Here is an 18250-nt window from a genome sequence, read left to right on the forward strand (position 1 = left end):
AAAAAATCATTAAACAATAAAAAATCAGAAAAAGCACTATTTGCTAGATCATACTTTAGAAGAAAGAAAACCATGTAAAGGAATTTATATCACATTGATACTAAAAATTGTTTATGCCAGGGGCCTTGAACTATAATTTTCTAAAATGAAGTTTAATGCTTTAGTAGTGGGCATAATACATAACATATGTTTGTCAAGATAGGGATCTTCCATTGCTGAAACATGTACAGAGGTGAAATCTAATGTTATCTTGACAAAAAGAAGAAAATGGGAATAAATAAGTAAACAAGATGCCAAATAGTATGCTTGATATATTATTAGCAAAAGTAGAGAAAAAATATAATTTATCATATTTACATTTTGTAGAGACAATAATGATACACAGCAAAAAGTGATTATGAGATGTGAGGGGGGAGGTAGGCTAAGCAACTAAAAAGTCTGTATAAGAAAACTTTCACTCTATTCAATTCAAACATTGATTTATGATATATATTATCTACTTGAAACATAAGGGAATAATTTCTGAAGCAGGAAGACTTTCTCAGGATAGAATACCCAGGGAGTAGATCTGAATGGAAAGAGAAAAGATGAATTAAACAATGCGAGGGATATAAATTATATATATATATATATATATATATATATATATACATACTTATGACCATGAAATGTAACTATGAAAATAGCTAGACTATTTTCAGTTGTGTTTCACTTTACCTGAGAGTAAAATGAAGTGTCCTCTTCCTCATAGAGTCCTTCTTGGCCAGATACCTCATCTGCTTCTGCTTTAATGATCCTTTGTTGATATGAAGAACATGAGGACCAATGTAGGGAAAGAATAGTTTGGAAAGTGTGTTGGCAACTCTCCACCCTATGTATTTACAGAAAGTATCCTCCACTACATTTGATGAGCTACTTCTACTATAAGTAGTGAAAGGATCAATTGGGCCATGTACTTCAGCCTGTGAAAAAAAGAAGAAATAAACAATTAAAATGGAAAAAAATTGTAAGAATATGGTATAGTGTTAATTAAAAGACAGATTTGTTTTTGTGTAACTAATGTTGTTTTCTTTCTGCTAAATGAAAAAATAACTATTAAAAATGAAGTTGTGGTGGAAGATGATGACAAGTTGCTGTTGCCTAATGTGGAAAAGTAAGAAACTGTACATATGTGAAAGCAAGAGCTTGGTAAATCATTATTTCCCCCAATAAAGTAATTTTAAAAAACAGTTTTGCAAAAGATTTGAAAATCATAGTGATTTTCAATAAAATCAACAAGCATGAATGATATAGTTCTTGAAACTGAATAAATTTAATTTCCATTTTAAATATGCTACACCTCCCACACAAGAGTTTAATAAACATAATATTTAGTTAATAAAAGTTTAAGATATCAGTTGAAATAATATGGATTACATGTCTTATTAATTTTGAATTGCATTTCTTTGTACAATCTAAACATGAAATCTGTAGAACAAAGGTTGTGTTAATTAACAACACAAGCAAGGACTATTTATTAAGCACGTGTTAGGGGTGTTCTGCAATTTAGATTTTGATTAAATTTATCTAAAATGAAAATCAGCACACTAATTATTAAGCAAGCTTTTGTCTGGAAAGAGTTATTTTCTGAATTTTTAATGGTCTATGATTGACTTTTAATTAATTATATCTTTTCTAAACAATCAGAGGCATATTTCCCTTAACTAGAATGGTAATAATAAATGGATATTTGAGATACAAAATATCATGTATTATATTTACTTAATAATGTGCATTGTATGTTTATATTAGAAACTTTGTGAAAAGTTTATTTTGAATTCTAAATTATTTCTGCTGAGATAAACAGAAGAACCAAAACATCACTCTGGTACATGTGCTGCCAGTAACTGAACTCGTGTTTCCATGTTTGAGAACGCAGTGATATATCCACTATGCCATCTCCTGGACTTGAAGCATTTTTAGTGTGTGTGTGTGTGTGTGTGTGTGTGTGTGTTACTTAATGTCTTCCATCTTCAAGGAGATCATTATAATAATTCTGGAATCATTCTATATGACTATTAATCATATGGTATAAAAAGGAACAAAAAATGTTTTCTATGTATGAATATCTAATTTTACTTCTTTATAACTACAGGGTCAGGTTTGGTCAATTAAATTGTTACTTAAAATATTTACTATCACTTGCTAAAACCTGGAAGGGACTGGAGGGAATCATGTTGAGCAGATGATGTCAATGTCTGTCTTGGGGAGATGTAAAAATGCACTCTTGAGACAACAATTCTGTAAGTCATTAATTACAGGAAGTAATTTTTAAAAGGAAATACATCTGTTATTAAAACTATGACTTTAAGCACTTCTGGATATTGGAGTAATTATAAGGTGGGGGAGAATACAGGTCCAAGAAGGATTCAGAGGACCTAGTGGGGGTTGTATTTTTATATGGGAAACTGGAGTATATTATGCATGTACAAACTATTGTACTTACTGTTTAATGTAAAACATTAATTCCCCAATAAAAAAATAAAATAAAATATTTACTATTGTTGGTTGCTTATTTTGCTTTTTTACTTAGTTTGAAATGGGAAGAGAATTTTATTTGAAACAATAAATTAAATTGTATATAAGACACTTCATAAGTGATTACTACATATCTCAAAATCTTCAGATTAGTCCATAGAATAGTATCACATTGATGGGCCATTTATTCTGATAACTTTCTCTGACTTAATTTTTCATAAGGAAAGATATTTCAAGGGGGTCAGGTGGTGATGCACCTCGTACATGTTACAGTGCACCAGGGCCCAGGTTCGAGCCCCTGGTCCCCACCTGCATGGGGAAAGCTCCATGAGTGATGAAGCAGGGCTGCGAGTCTCTCTCTCTCTCTCTCTCTCTCTCTCCCTTTGTATCTCCCCTTCCCTCTCAATTTCTGGCTGTCTCTATACAATAAACAAATAAAGATAATAAAAGATTTAAAAAGGAAAAGGGTATTTCAAAATTATTAACAGTAGACATTGTTGCTGGATAGGACAGAGAGAAATCCAGTGGGAAGGGGAAGACAAAGAGGGGGAGAGAAAGATAGACACATGCAGACCTGCTTCACAGCCTGTGAAGCGACCCCTGTGCAGGTGGGAAGCCAAGGGCTGGAACCGGGATCCTTATGCTGGTCCTTGGCGCTTTGTGCCATGTTTGCTTAAACAATTCAGATTCTATGAAAGCTCTACATTAGTGCCTACTTTCTGATAAGTGGGGGAAAAAAAGAATTTAACTTTTACAACAAAAAAAATGTGAAGCTAGTGTTTTTTAAAATTTTTTATTTTTATTTATTCCTTTTTGTTGCCCTTTTTATTGTTGTTGTAATTATTGATGTCATCTTTGTTGGATAGGACAGAGAAAAATGGAGAAAGGAGGGGAAGACAGAGAAGGGAAGAGAAAGACAGACACCTGCAGACCTGCTTCACCACCTGTGATGCAACTCCCCTGCAGGTGGGGAGTCGGATCTCAAACCGGGATCTTTACACCTGTCCTTGCACTTTGCACCATATACGCTTAACCCGCTGTGCTACCCACCGACTCCCAGAGTGGTTTTTATAGAAACAGATCACCTTCAGTCAGAACTAGGAGAGTGCTCCACCAATCTCCTTCCCTGGAACTATTCTATACAGGCTGCATGTTTCATATGATATTTTACTATATGCTAATGCTATTTCAAGTTTTTTTATGTTTCTTGGTAATATTTTCCAATAACATTTAAAATATATCCATATAAATTTATGATAGTTGCTTCTCTTTTCTTCATTTTGGAGTACTTAAGTTTTCATAGACATGTTCTACTTTTGGATAATGGGAGAAAGTTGTAGATAGTATAACACAAATATATATGAGGTTTTCCATTTCTTACAGTATGATGATTTTATCTTAGAGTGTGATGACTAAACATGAATAAGTATTTAAGCCAATAAATATTTGTCTACTCAAAATAATTTCTATTAAAATGCATTATTCCCATAGATAGCATTATCCTGCATTAAAAAACATTGATGGTCTTTTAGTCATTTCATGTGACTATTTTCTTTCCTTTTTAAAAAATTTATTTATACATTTTCTTTCTTTTCTGTAATACTCGACAGATTATAGATTCAGATGCCAGCTCCTGCTTGTTTCATAGAGTTTTGTTTATTTATTTTGCCTCCAGGCTTGGTGCCAATACCACCAATCCACTGCTCCTGGGGGCCATTTTTTCCATTTTATTAGATAGAACAGAGAGAAATTGAGAGGGGAGGAAAAGACAGGACAGAAAGACACCTATAGACCTGCTTTACTGCTTGAGAAGCGACCCTGACCAAATGGGGAACCCAAGGCTGGAGCCAGGATTTTTGTGAGTCCTTGTGTTTTGTAATAGGTGCACTTAATGTGATACACCACCTATTGCCACCTGCAGTTAACCAACAGTGCTACCACCTGACTCCTAAAGTGGAACATTTCTTAATGTCTCTGTGGACCATGTATATATCTTCATTAGAAAACTAGTTCTTTAGCCCAATTTGATATTGGGTTAGTTTTGCTTCTTTTGAAGATATGTACCAATTTTATTTTTATTTTTATTTATACCAATGTATAGATATTTGACATTAGTTGCTTATCTAATGTGTGATGTGCAAGTATCTTTATCTTCTCCCACTTACTGGGTTGCAAGACTATCCTTGTGTCCTAAAGGAGATTTTTGATTGCTGTTTTGATTTATTTGATTGTAACTGATATTTTCATGTTTTCTATTGGGTTCTTTAAAAGTTATGACATAATTTTGTCTAAAAAGACAGAAAAATATGTCATGACTTTTCTTTTTTATTATTTATTTATTATTGGATAAAGACAGAAATTCAGAGGGATGGGGAGATATAGAGGGAGACAGAAAGACACCTGCAGCACTACAGTACTTCTTGTGAAGCTTTCCCACTGCAGGTGGAGGCCAGGGGCTTGAACCAGTGTCCTTGTGCACTGTAATATGTACATTTAACCACCTCACTTTTATGACTTTTCTGACAACTCAATATTTCCTCCTGAACTTATGATATAGAGAAAATAACTACCTGTTAAGAGTTTTATGATAATTAAATCAGTATATATTTTTCATTGGAATTTTATTGGTAAGTATTTAAAAGAACTACACAGTTCCAAAAACATTTCTCTCTTTCCACATGCAGTGTTTCCATTTATATCTAAAGAAGAATAATCTGTAGGGGTTTTGCATAAAATAGTTATGGAAAAATCTTTCATACCTGAATTTTGATGTCTCAGGTAAATTCCCATAACTAACACAAATCAGAGCTGATGAGTGTTTTGGTCTTTCTATCTGTCTTTCTATACTGCTCTCATTAAAATAAAATATTTTTTAAATGCACCTTTTTCATGATGCTGACTAGGTGTTTTTTTTTCTTTTTCTTTTCCCATTGCTATCCAAAGGGGAAAGAAGGAAGGAAGGAAGGAAGGAAGGAAGGAAGGAAGGAAGGAAGGAAGGAAGGAAGGAAGGAAGGAAAAAGAAAAGAAACTGGGCTGGGTGGTAGCATACTTGCTTAAGCACACGTTTTCAGTTTCACCCATGTTCAGCTTCAAATCTCTGGTCCCTACCTGCAGGGCGTAAGCTTTATGAGTAGTGAAGTAGTGCTGCAGGTATCTCTCTCCCTCTCTCTCCCTTGCTTTCCAATTTTTGTTTCTATCTAAATTAGCAAATAATAAATTTTAAATAATAAAATTAAAAAAATAGAAAAGACTCATCTGTGGAGGCAGAAAGCAATAGGTACTGAGAGAATAGAGACTAATAGTGTTTGTTTTACTTTGTTGCACTATAAAATACATTAAGAGTATGAAATTATCATTATGAAGAAAAACAAATTTTAAAGATCTCACCATAAAATGTAAATACAAAGTGCTTTACCTGATGAATCAAAGGAACTCTCAATAAAGTTACATATTCCTTTTAGCAGTACATATTTCCTTTTGATATTTTAGGTCATATACCAGATGGCAGAAAGCATTTATACATGATGACTTTTACTAGATGTGCCAACATATGTTACTGAATTGCCTATACAGAAGAACTTTGCTCATTGCAAGTCTCCCTGGAAGTATTTCAAACAAAGCACATCAATTAACATTTGTTTATTATGCCTCTGTGAGTATATGACAGTTTTGAATTCTTTCCCAAATACTCAGGCAACAGTTGGTTTCCTATTGAATTTGTCAGATAAAAAACTCATGTTTAGGTTTCCGTTCAGACTTGTGTCTCATTTCACATATGCTATTAAATGTTTTACTATAGGTTATTTATTTTTAATATTAAGATCATTTAATTGGGTGAAATAATAATTTGCAAGACAGTGGTTGGTACATGAGTACAGGTAATTATCTCCCAAGATAGGTGATCACACATTACTCTCATCGCTATCTATTAAGTATTTTTTAACTTTCATCTAACCTCCACCAAGCATCAAACTTTATGAAAAAATTCAGCAATAATTAGAGATAACAGATTATTAAAATAACTGAAAACAAAAGGTGAAAGTATACAATACAGTTGTAATAGGCTTATGGGTGATTAGACAAATTGAAGATTCAAGATCAATTTTTACTATATGGAGAATATATATTAGTATAATCCTATATTCTCATGATATGACAAAACATTCATACTGTTCCAGATAACAAAATGAAATATTAATAAATTAAAAATATTTTTCTAATACTTAACAATAGGTTATGTTCATTCTTTTAAACTCACTTTTTTCATACCAGAAAATTGATGTCTGTTTGATTTAGTCTAAACTGTAGAATGTTGTTATTATATAGTTATTAATTGCCTTAAACTTATTAGGACCTTTAGGAAAGTTATTATTTATATTTTTACATTAGGGTTATCACTAGGACTCTGTTCCTGCATGATAATGCCGTTACTTTGGGTGGCCATTTTTCCCGTTTCTTTTTCTCCCCCCCCCCTTTATTGGGGGATTAATGTTTTACAGTTGCCAGTAAATACAATAGTTTGTATATGCAGAAAATTTATTTTTCTTTCTAATTTTTATCTACTAGACAGAGAAAACATAAATAAGGAAAGGCAGAAAGGTGAAAAGAGACGCCTGTAACACCGCTTCTCTCCTCCTAAGGTACCCCCTCCTCCTGCAGGTGGGGAGAAGCAACTTGAACTGGTGTCCTTGAGAATGTGCATTTTACCATGTGCACCAAACTGTGGTCCCAGAAAAATCACTTTAATATTGGAAATAAATGTTAACTGTTTCTTCCCTATAAAAGCTTTCTATGGAAGTAAAAGTGCTTAGCTGTGAAATTTTGAAGTTAAATTATGTAGGCATAAGGGAAGAGTAAAGTTTAACACGTGGTATGACAGAAAAACTGAGGTCTGTATATCTTGATCTTTTCAATAATTATCTGTGGAAAATTTTAAAGAGTTGGTATAGACATTATTAGTCCTGAAAGCAAATACAGGTACAGTAATATGCAATTTGGCATTAAATACATATCTACTACTAATAAAATGAAGATATAATGACCAAATCATAAAACTGATATCAGAAGGTTTATCAGTTAAAAGAGTAAACAGAATAATGAATTAGAATCTTAGCTTTGTGTCATATATATTATGACATAGAATTATTAGTCAATGAAAATTTAAAACTGAGATAACTAGGCACCATTAGCTACTTACTAAAATAATATAAAAATGTCTTCTTCAAGCAGAAAAAAAGTAAATCTATATGTAAAGTTCAAATGTCAAATGTCAAGAAGAATAAATGCACAGATATGTTGCTAAATCCAAATACCACTGAGTATATAAAACAACAATAATAATTGAATATCTGTAACAAAGTCCATGCAAATGCAAACACGTCCAGGCAAATGCACACACACACACACACACACACACACACACACACACACACACACCAACAAGAAGGTTAAATGAGTAATGAGAAATGAATGAAATTAAAATATTGAAAGACCACTTTATGGGCCTTAAAAATAGTAAATCTGTCTATATCACACTTAAACAAAGCCAAGATTTATTTTCAACATTTGGGATAGCAATTAAAAGAATGCTGATGTGTAACCACTGAAAAATAAAAGGGTTGAAATACAATGTTCTAACAACTAAGCTAGTTTTAGGAAGAGTGCAATGGCTCAACTAAGATGATTTGTTTCTGTTCTTGTAGTACCTAATCTTCTAATTATGGAACTTGGGTTTATCTGTATGAAATTAGTGGATTTCAAGCAAACGAGGGCTTCCCCAGTGTATAGGCATTTTTTTTCAAATTTATATTTATAGAACACTGATATTGTCTTATTACTAAAATAAAATCAGATGGTCAAGCCAATAATGTGAATGTGGAGAGACTGATGTAAAGATGTAGATATACGGAGTCTTCAATAAAACAGGAATAATTATTATAAAAATCTACCACAAGTTTCAGGAAGAAGTTCACTGTCTTTAAAAGATATAGGAGACTATATAACTTTGCCAAACCATCAAAATTCAATGAAAACCAAAAACTTTTGTTGCTAATCTAATTTGTTTATTTAGTACCTCTACTTTTATGAAACCGTGTCTCTTAATACCTTAACTTGGAAATCTAAACTTACTTTTCATATTTAATAAATATTACTGCTCAAGCCAAGTGCTTTTACCAAAAAAGCAAATCAACTGATGATTATCTCTTAGTGAATGCTCTTATTTTTCTCATCTTCTGCCATTTCCTTTACTTTCTAACTACACTCCTTACGTGATTTGAAATGTGAATTAGAAATTAGAAATAATTAGAATTATTGCAGACTCAGTAAAATTTGCAGGGGGGAAAGGGTACTTTGTTTATAAATAATGTGTTTATACCTAAGTTGGAGATATGTACATTTGAATGCCTGTGACAATAATTGTAAGTATTTAGTCAAAAAAATGAATTCTAAAAATAGGCTAATTTAAATGTTTAACTAAAGTACTATATAAGTATGACAATAATTTATCTCTCATTAATATAAGAAAAAAATAGAGACAAATCATTTATCTCAAATCCCAATTATGTGCTATAAACTATATGGAACTAACTACCCATAATTTATTCCATGGATGTTCCTTATGTTTGTGGAGAATGTGTGTTCTGTACCAGACAGTAAAATTTACTGTGTTAAAGGTAATTTTTTTGCTTTTGATGAGTAGAAGATTTTTAGTTTAGTATAGTCCCATTTATTTAATCTTCTTTTAGCTTCTTTTGACCATGTGGTTGATTCTCCAGGTACATTTTTGATCTTAAAATCCTGAAATGTTTCACCAACCTTTTCTTTCATGTATTTTATAGTTTCAGGACTAATTTCTAGGTCTTTGATCCTTTTTTGTTGTGTGATATTAAGTAGCCATCTAGTTTCATTTTCTACATGTGGCTATAAGGTTTTGCTAACACAATTTGTTGAAAAAATCATTTCCTCATTGATTTATTTTGATCCCTTTGTCATACAGTAGGTGTCTAAACATATTAATTTATTTCTGGTCTCTCATGTTCTGTTCCATTGATCTGAGTGCCCATTTTTGTTGCAATACCCATAGTGTTTCAATTACTACTATTTTTAGAAAAACTGAAATCAGGAAGTGTTATATCTTTGTAATGTCACTGTTCCTTTCCTTTTTAAAAAAATAAAACACATGTTTGCTTTGTTATTCATTTTAATTAAAATAGCATATGAATTTTGGAAACAGATAAAGAAATTTCAATTTGTATAATCAGTTTTCCTGCCTTGATATTTTTTCAAAAAAATCACTTTTCTGAAGAAATGTTATTATTATCATTTCTTTTCTTCTATCTTTTCTTTTTTTTTTCTTGCCTTCAGGATTACTGCTGGGGCTCAGTGCCTGCATTTTAAATCTACTGCTCCTGGGGGCCATCTTTTCCTTTTTTTTTTTTTTGCCTTAGGAAGAAATGAACAGTGGCTACTTTTTAAATTTTTATTATTTATAAAGTAAAAAATATAGACAAGACCATAGTCTTGGCTCCACACAAACTTTTAGATAAAACATTCAACTTCTTTGAAATACATCATTAAAACATTGATAGACATATTGCTGAATCTTTAAGTTCTTTTTGTAGGATAGTAATCTTTTTTAATTTATTGTTTTATTTATAAAAAGGAAACGTTGACTAAACCATAGGATAAGAGGGGTACAACTTCACACAATTCCCACCACCAGAATTCTGTATCCCATCCCCTCCACTGATAGCTTTCTTATTCTTTAACCCTCTGGGAGTATGGACCCAAGGTCATTGTGGGATGCAAAAGGTGGAAGGTCTGGCTTCTGTAATTGCTTCCCCACTGAACATGGGCATTGACACTTCGATCCACACTCCCAGCCTCTCTCTTTCCCTAGTGGGGAAGGGCTCTGGGGAAACAGAGCTCTAGGTTACATTGGTGGGGTTGTCTGTCCAGGGAAATCTGGCTGGCATCATGCTAGCATCTGGAACCTGGTGGTTGAAAAGAGAGTTAACATACAAAGCCAAACAAATTGTTGGCCAATCATGGACCTAAAGGCTGGAATAGTGCAGATGAAGAGTTGGGGTGGGAGGGTCTCCATTTTGTAGATAGCTAGTAGGCATATTTTAGTTATATTCCAAAGGGCCTGTGACTGTGGCTATACTAATGTTTGTTTGTTTCTTTGTTTTTGCCTGAGCCTGAAATCTGATGTGCAGGTGGATCCTAATTATTGTCTGGGGAGATGATGTCATGGCTGGCAGAAGGACCAGAAAGCTGGATCAGGGAAGAGAGTAGCTCCCAAATATAGGAAACGTGCATAAATTTTGTGGACTGTAAACCCCATTAATTTGATGTGATCTGGGGCCCATATTCAGCTTAGGAGCCTGTGTGACCTCTGCATCCCTATAGATCTGAGCTCACATTCTGTGGTTATAAGTAGGAACATTCCAAGCTGCCCCAATATCAGGACCCATCTTCCTCAGGTATAGCATAGAGTATATTGTCCAGCCTCCCTTCGAAGGATGGAACATACTCTACCATTGTTGATCCAAGTTGAGGGCAAGGTCCTATGGGGACCATCAAAGGGGTCTATTGTGTTGTTCCTTATAGAAATGACTGGTAACAATGGAGGGAGATTTATCTGAGGTCTAGGCCCATCATGTCTGTTTGGGCATCTCCAGACTCCTCGATAAGGGCCCCAGCTGATGGTGTGGCCTGATAGTGACTAAAGAGTTATTATTAAAGTATGCCAGTCTCTTGCCCTTATTCAGCTTTTGCAGTCCTTGCTTTGATAAGGTTAGCTTTGGGGTGAGTGAAAGAACTGTAATAGGAAGTAGGTGAGGAGGGTATCTAAGTCTAAGTAGACACTGTTTCATTATGAACTTTATATTGACTCACTAAAGACTACTGTGTATTTTTCAGGTATATATTTTGCCCTAGTTTATGGATACATGTGAACATATGCTCTATCTTACAGGACCTGGTCTATATCTAAGTCTTGGAACTTTGTTAGGAAGTGAACCTCCTGGAATGGAATTAGAGAATACTATGAAAGGAAAGGTCTCACTCGAGTAAGGAGGGTGAAGCGGTGACATTCCATGCCTGACGTCTTTGGACACAGTGTGAAGTGAAGCATGCTGATCTGGTACTTATTGTGTTGATTAGGTTGGGATCAACAGATGCAGTATCATTTGGTAAGGGTTGAAAGAAGCATGTAGGAAAGTGAGCCCCACCCTAGAGGTTCCAGGACTATGGGAAATATAGGCTCTAAAGAAGAAGAGGGAGGTTCCTACTGTCTTAGGGTTTAAGAAGACAATAGATAGTTATTGCTATAATAACATTATTTGGCAATTGGGTTAACTCTGAAATATCCCTTTGTAAGTATTTGTTATATCATACACAACATCACCATAATTTATGTCCCTTGAAATTATTTGTATATAGCTGTTCCACTGGTTGCTTCTGTTCTCCCTGATCTAGGCTTTTAAGAGTCAACATATCAAAGACTCACCCTATGTATTAAAAAGATTCAGTCTGTGCTTTAAAAAGTTTGATACATTCAATCAATTTTTCCCTGTCATACTAATTAGTGATTTATATGACTATAAATTGATAGGAGTGTACATAAACACAATTCCCACCACCAAAAAACTGTGTCCCATCCCTTCCCCCCTCCCCTAACCACCCCCATACCCCATGAAGCTGAACCCTTACCCTCAACCCAGAGTTTTCACTTTGATATCCTACTCCAAATTCAGTCAAATCCTGCTTTGAGTTTCCCTCTCTGTTCTTCTTTCTCAATTTCTGTTTATGAGCAAGATCATCCCATACTCATCTTTATCTTTCTGTCTTAGCTCACTTAACATAAATCCTTCTACCTCTATCCAAGATGGGTCAGAGAAGGTGGGTTCATTGTTCTTAATAGCTACATAGTATTCCATTGTGTATATATATATATATATATATATATATACATATATATATATCACAATTTTCTCAGCCACTCATCTGTTGTTGGGCACCTGGATTGCTTCCAGGTTTTGGTTATTACGAATTGTGCTACTATGAACATAGGTGTACACATTTCTTTTTGGTTGGGTGTTATGAAGTCCTTCGAGTATATCCCTAGGAGAGAGATTACTGGGTCATATAGAAGGTCCATGTCTAGCCTTGTGAGAGTTCTCCAGACAGCTCTCCACAGAGGCTGGACCAATTTACATTCCTACCAGCAGTGCAGAAGGGTTTCTTTGTCCCCACAGCCTTTCCAGCATTTGTTGCTGCTGTCCTTTTTGATGTATGCCATTCTCATAGGGTGAGGTGGTATCTCAATGTTGACAATCAGCAACCTAGAACAATTTCTCATGTCTTTGTTAGCCTTTTGGATCTCTTCTGTAGTGAATGTTCTGTTCATAACCTCTGCCCATTTTTGGATGGGGTCAGGATAGTAATCTTAATGATATTTATTCTTCTAATCCTTGAACAAGTAATATATCCCAGTTCTTCATGGTGTCCTCTATTTAATAATGTTTTGTAGTTTTCATAGTAAAGGTCATTCAACTCTTTTGTTAGATGCAATCTATGTTATTTTGTCTTTTGGGGTTTAGTTTTAGATACGATTGCTTCCTTCATTTCCCTTTCCTATGACTCTCATTTGTGTATATCACCAATTTATGTGTATTAATTCTGTACCTTGCTACTTTACTAAAACTTACTGATAGTACTTGCTTTGATGGGGTTTTTTGTTTGTGTTTTGTTTTGTCTTTCCCACCAGGATCATTTCTGAGGCTTGGAGACAGCACCACAAATCCACAGTTCCTACTGGTCATTTTTTTCCTATTTTTTTTCTCTCCTATTTTTTTATTAGATAGGACAGCAAGAAATTGAAAGAGAAGCAAGAGAGAGAGAAGGACATTTGCAAACCTGCTTCACCACTCATGAAGTCTCCCCTCTGCAGGTGGGGAGCAGGTGCTCACCCAAACCCTTGTCTTTGTGCTTGTAACATATAAGTTTAACCAGATATGCCACCAGCTAGCCACTTTTTGGTATATTCTTTAGGATTACCTGGGTATATTATATCATAATTATAAACAGTGATAGTTTAACCACTTCCTTTCCAATATGAATTATTTTTGATTTATTTATTTATTGCCTCATTGTATTGATGAGAACTTCTAAGATTATTTTGAATAGATGTGATAAGAGTGGACATCTTGTCTGGTTCCACATTTTAAAAGGAAAAATTTCAGGTTTGCCCCATTAAGTCTGATGTTGGGTTTCTTAAAACATCTATGAAATTTGATATGGCACAGTAGATTAGTAAGTTCTCAATATTAACACATACTTCATATTTACTGACTATGGTGAAAAAATTTACATTTTTTTTACTTTCATTACCTAAGTATTAAGGAAATTCAAATCAAACTAAATGATGTCAGAGTCATCAGCTAAATCCTTTATTCTTTACATCCATAAATTGTTTTATTGTTTAATAATTCATATTCATATTTTTCTATCACCAGCTAACTTTTAAATAAAGCATGTATAGAGCTAATTATATTCTTTCAGATATCAAATATAAATAAAAATGTTATGCACTATGCCAACATTAGCATAGCTATCTTTAGAAATTTCCTAATTTAGGTTTTTCTTTAAGAAAAGCATGGCTTCCCTACACATTTACCCTTTAAATATGAAAGCTTTTTTTAAATAAATATTCCCCCTAAGCATCAGAAAGTAATTAGCACATCTACTGTTTATACTTCATTTATTTATTTTCAGTGATGTGTACTTGAGCAATAAGATATTTGCTTAGATTCAGCATATAAATATATTTATTTTGTCTGATTAACTGACTTATGAATTTCAAATGTAATTATCTATAGATATTTACTAAAATTCTAGAGAAAGGCTACTATCTTATACTAAGTGAGATAAATTATTGCTCTGAGAACAGGCATATAAATAGAATTCTAATTATAGAATTATAACTTTGAGCTAGCTTATTTGTTAAGTTACAGCTTAAGCCATTTGAGATGTAAAGTGATGCATATGAAATAGACACAAAATCCAGAGAATAATATAAATAAGTAAAAAAAAATCATGGAAAGGGAATGAAAATAAGACTGATGAGTATATTGCATTTTCCATTTCTGCTAGAAAATTACAGAAGGGTGAATCATTTTCAAGCTCTTGCAGAGAACTTATTCAAAATCAACAACAAAGTTGAGAGAGATAAAATAACTAAGTAAGTTTTATTTCTCAAATATTTATAAAGGTCATATCAGTTGATATAGAGGTCATAATGCAAAAGATAAAATAATAACATGTTTTATTTTTAATGAAATATTTTTTACTTATTGGATAGAGAGAGAAGGGAGAGGGAGAGAGAGACGTCCATAGTAATGCTTCACTGCTTGCACACTGTAACAAGTGCTGCCACCATGCATTTGTTTTTCTTTTGCTTTCTGTTGCTAAGTCAAAATGAGGGTCAAAGCTGAAGCACAATTGCACTAGAAGTGCAGTAAAAAACAATGTATAGTCCAAACGTCAATTTTATGATTGACTTTTTCCATGAAAACCATTCAAATCTAGAGAATAGGATGAACTGATTTCTTTTCTTTCTTCCTTCCTTCCTTTCTTTCTTTCTTTTTTTTTTTTTTTTTTTTGCCTCCACAGTTATTGCTAGACTTGGTGCCTGCACTACAAATCTGATGCTACTAGAGGCCATCATTTTTCCATTGTTGTTGTTGTTGGCTAGGACAGAGCGAAACTGAGAGAGGAGAGGAGATGGAAAGAGAAAGACAGACACCTGCAGACCTGTTACACTGCCTATGAAGCGATACCCCCTGCAGGAGGAGGGGAGCCGGGGCTCGAACAGGGATCCTTGAGTAGGATGAACTGATTTTAAATGGTCCCCCATAAAAATTATTACTAGGAATTAGAATTAACACTGATATTTAATATTTCAAGATTTTAGAAATACAGTTTCAAAACATTTATATAGGCCTACAGCTCACCAAATCCATGACCAAAGTTCCATTGCCATTACCACAGAGAACCCATAACTTTGCCTCTACCTAACAGTATCTACTGGTTTTCCTCATTTACTCTGATAACATTCAAAGTTGTTTTTTTTTTTTTCCCTCCAGGGTTATTGCTGGGCTCCTTGCCTGCACCATGAATCCACCGCTCCTGGAGGCCTTCCCCCCCCCTCCTTTGTCGCCCTTGTTGTTGTAGCCTCGCTGTGGTTATCATTATTACCATTGTTGATGTTGTTTGTTGTTGGATAGGACAGAGAGAAATGGAGAGAGGAGGGGAAGACAGAAAAGGGGAGAGAAAGACAGACACCTGCAGACCTGCTTCACCACCTGTGAAGCGACTCCCCTGAAGGTGGGGAGCCAGGGCTCCAACCCGGATCCTCACGCCTGTCCTTGCGCTCCGCCTCACGTGCGCTTAACCCACTGCGCCACCGCCCGACCCCCAACATCCAAAGTTTTAAAAGTATGAAATTGAGTGTTATAATTATTTCTAAAATTTTATAGGTTCATTTGTTTTGGTTATTTATATACCACAAAGGAGTGAAGTGAGTAGTTGTCTTTAATGTCCTATTTATTTCAGTTAACATAACTGCCTCCAGTTCATCCATTTATTACAAGAAGATACAATATCTTTTTAATGGCAGAGTAGCAGTCCACTGAGCACATGTGCCACAGCTGTCTTTATCCAGCCATGCAAATTAATGTTTGAGCATTAGTCAGATAAATAGCTACATTGTGGATATTTCAATCTTTTAAGGAATCACCTTCCATAAAGGTTATGCCAGCTTGCATTCTCACCAACAGTGTACCAGATTTTAATGTACTATCCATGCATGTTGAAGTACAGTAAGTCTGAAACTCATATGATAGTACAATATGATGTTAATTTATATAAACATTTTTTAAATAATTGAAATTCCATCCCCATATAAAAATACCAGAAAGCTTAAGGTATTGTTTTCCAGTTTCTGTGTTGCCAATAACGACACACCCATATGCTCTGACGAGGACACTTTCATACAAAAGCTAGAAGGAGCCATAATTATCAGTGACAATGTAAAAACTACACTTCAGCATTAATAAATTATCCTAGTTCAAAATAAGATAGAGAAAACAAAAATGTTACTAAAGTTTTGAGATGTCATAGGATATAACATGGGTAAAATATTACTTACAATAAAATTGTATTTTATGAAAAATGGATAACATATTTTATAACGATTTTATTTGGATATAAGGAAAAATATCTCAGAGATAACCCTGGTTATCAGAGATAGAAAGAGAGGCAGAGGAAAAGATACCATAGCACTGGCACTTCCTCTACTGTGGCGGGGACCTGGTCTGAGCCTGGGTGGGTCACTAGCATGTCAAAGTAGATACACTATCCAGGTGACCTATCTTGCCACCCCCTGTAAAGAAAAGTGTTAAAAAATAATTTGTTGGAAGCCAGAAAGATATTGGTGAAATATTTTGTAAGACAATTGTCTCATAAATATAACTTACATCTCCCTCAAAATATGTGCTATCACAGCTCAACTACCACCAAAGTATGGCTCTAACAACACAGGCACCTTCAATCCTTTTAACCTCCTTAGTGTCCCCAGATCAGTTTAAGTAGACTAAGGGTTTGATTAATTTTTCACTCGGCCACGCTATCTTGAAAAGGAAAATCTTAAACAAAGTAACATAATTTATTATACAAATTTAGACACTTTTATATAAGAGTGATTTACTAAGAGGAAAGATGGAAAATTAGACATGCCTAGCCTGAACGTCTGATCAGCATTACTAAAACATTTTTCAAAGGTAGGTAAAAACCTAATATCAACCAGATCATATGTGATTTTATTCATATATGGAAAAAAACAAAACAAAAAAGAAAAAAAACAATTATTCTTCCAAATCAACTTCTTCATTAACACTCATCATTAATAAACTAGGCCAGTAGTAAATTTTTAAAATATCGTTCTCAACTATGAATCATGCATACTCACTAAACATAGATATTACTATGTTCCTTAGAAAGACAAATATATTTCCTGATAATGGTAATACAAATTGATTGCTATTGTCTTACCTGAGCTATATTTATTGCATTATGGGCTACTCCATATTGATCTTGATCTTTGATTTGTTGTAATACTCGCCAAATTTTGTTTCTAAATCCATCTTGTTCCTCATTTCTCCGAAGTTCCCATAACATTTTCACCATGTTATGCACTAAAGCATAGTATCCAGTCCAGACCACATGATCACCTGTTCACAAGAAATATTCTTTGACAAGATATTTTTTCTAAAATTATGTAACATTTTGTAAATAAATTGAAATGATTTTGACAGAAAAAGAAATCACAATACAAAACCTGGAGTGGGTGGGGAGTACATTACCAAAGCAAAAGACTTTGGAGCAAGAGGGAGTAGAGGGAGTGATAAGGACCTTAGGGTCTTGGTGTAAAGGAACCTATGTCAAGGGTAAGAGTGTTCTGCAGACATATACCACAGGGAGATGTGTCAGTAAGATTGCTTCCTTCAAAAGTGCCCACACCATCACAGTAAGACTATTCAAAAGCAAGAGCAAGGAAAGAATACTGCAGGCTTCTAGGGAAAGAAATAAACTCATATACAGAGATAGGACTATCAGCCTTTCATTAGGTTTTTAATCACAAATTACAGAAGAAAGGAGGGAGTGAAAT

At 34.0% G+C, this 18250-nt stretch overlaps 1 protein-coding gene across 4 annotated transcripts in view; it reads right to left on the bottom strand.

Annotated features, from left to right (window-relative positions):
• Positions 1–18250, bottom strand: part of TMEM232 (transmembrane protein 232) — a 236186-nt gene that overhangs the window by 105865 nt on the left and 112071 nt on the right. For 3 of the 4 annotated variants that reach the window (XM_060201257.1, XM_060201256.1, XM_060201259.1), the window contains 2 exons: positions 17635–17813; positions 718–962 (listed from right to left, as the gene is read on the bottom strand). In XM_060201257.1, the coding sequence (XP_060057240.1) occupies positions 718–962; positions 17635–17813 (424 nt within the window). Of the gene's footprint in view, positions 1–444; positions 569–717; positions 963–17634; positions 17814–18250 lie in introns of those variants that run through there. The other variant, XM_060201258.1, reaches the window with a different exon arrangement.

Source organism: Erinaceus europaeus, chromosome 11, assembly GCF_950295315.1.
Source record: "Erinaceus europaeus chromosome 11, mEriEur2.1, whole genome shotgun sequence".
Classification (NCBI taxonomy): Eukaryota; Metazoa; Chordata; class Mammalia; order Eulipotyphla; family Erinaceidae; genus Erinaceus; species Erinaceus europaeus.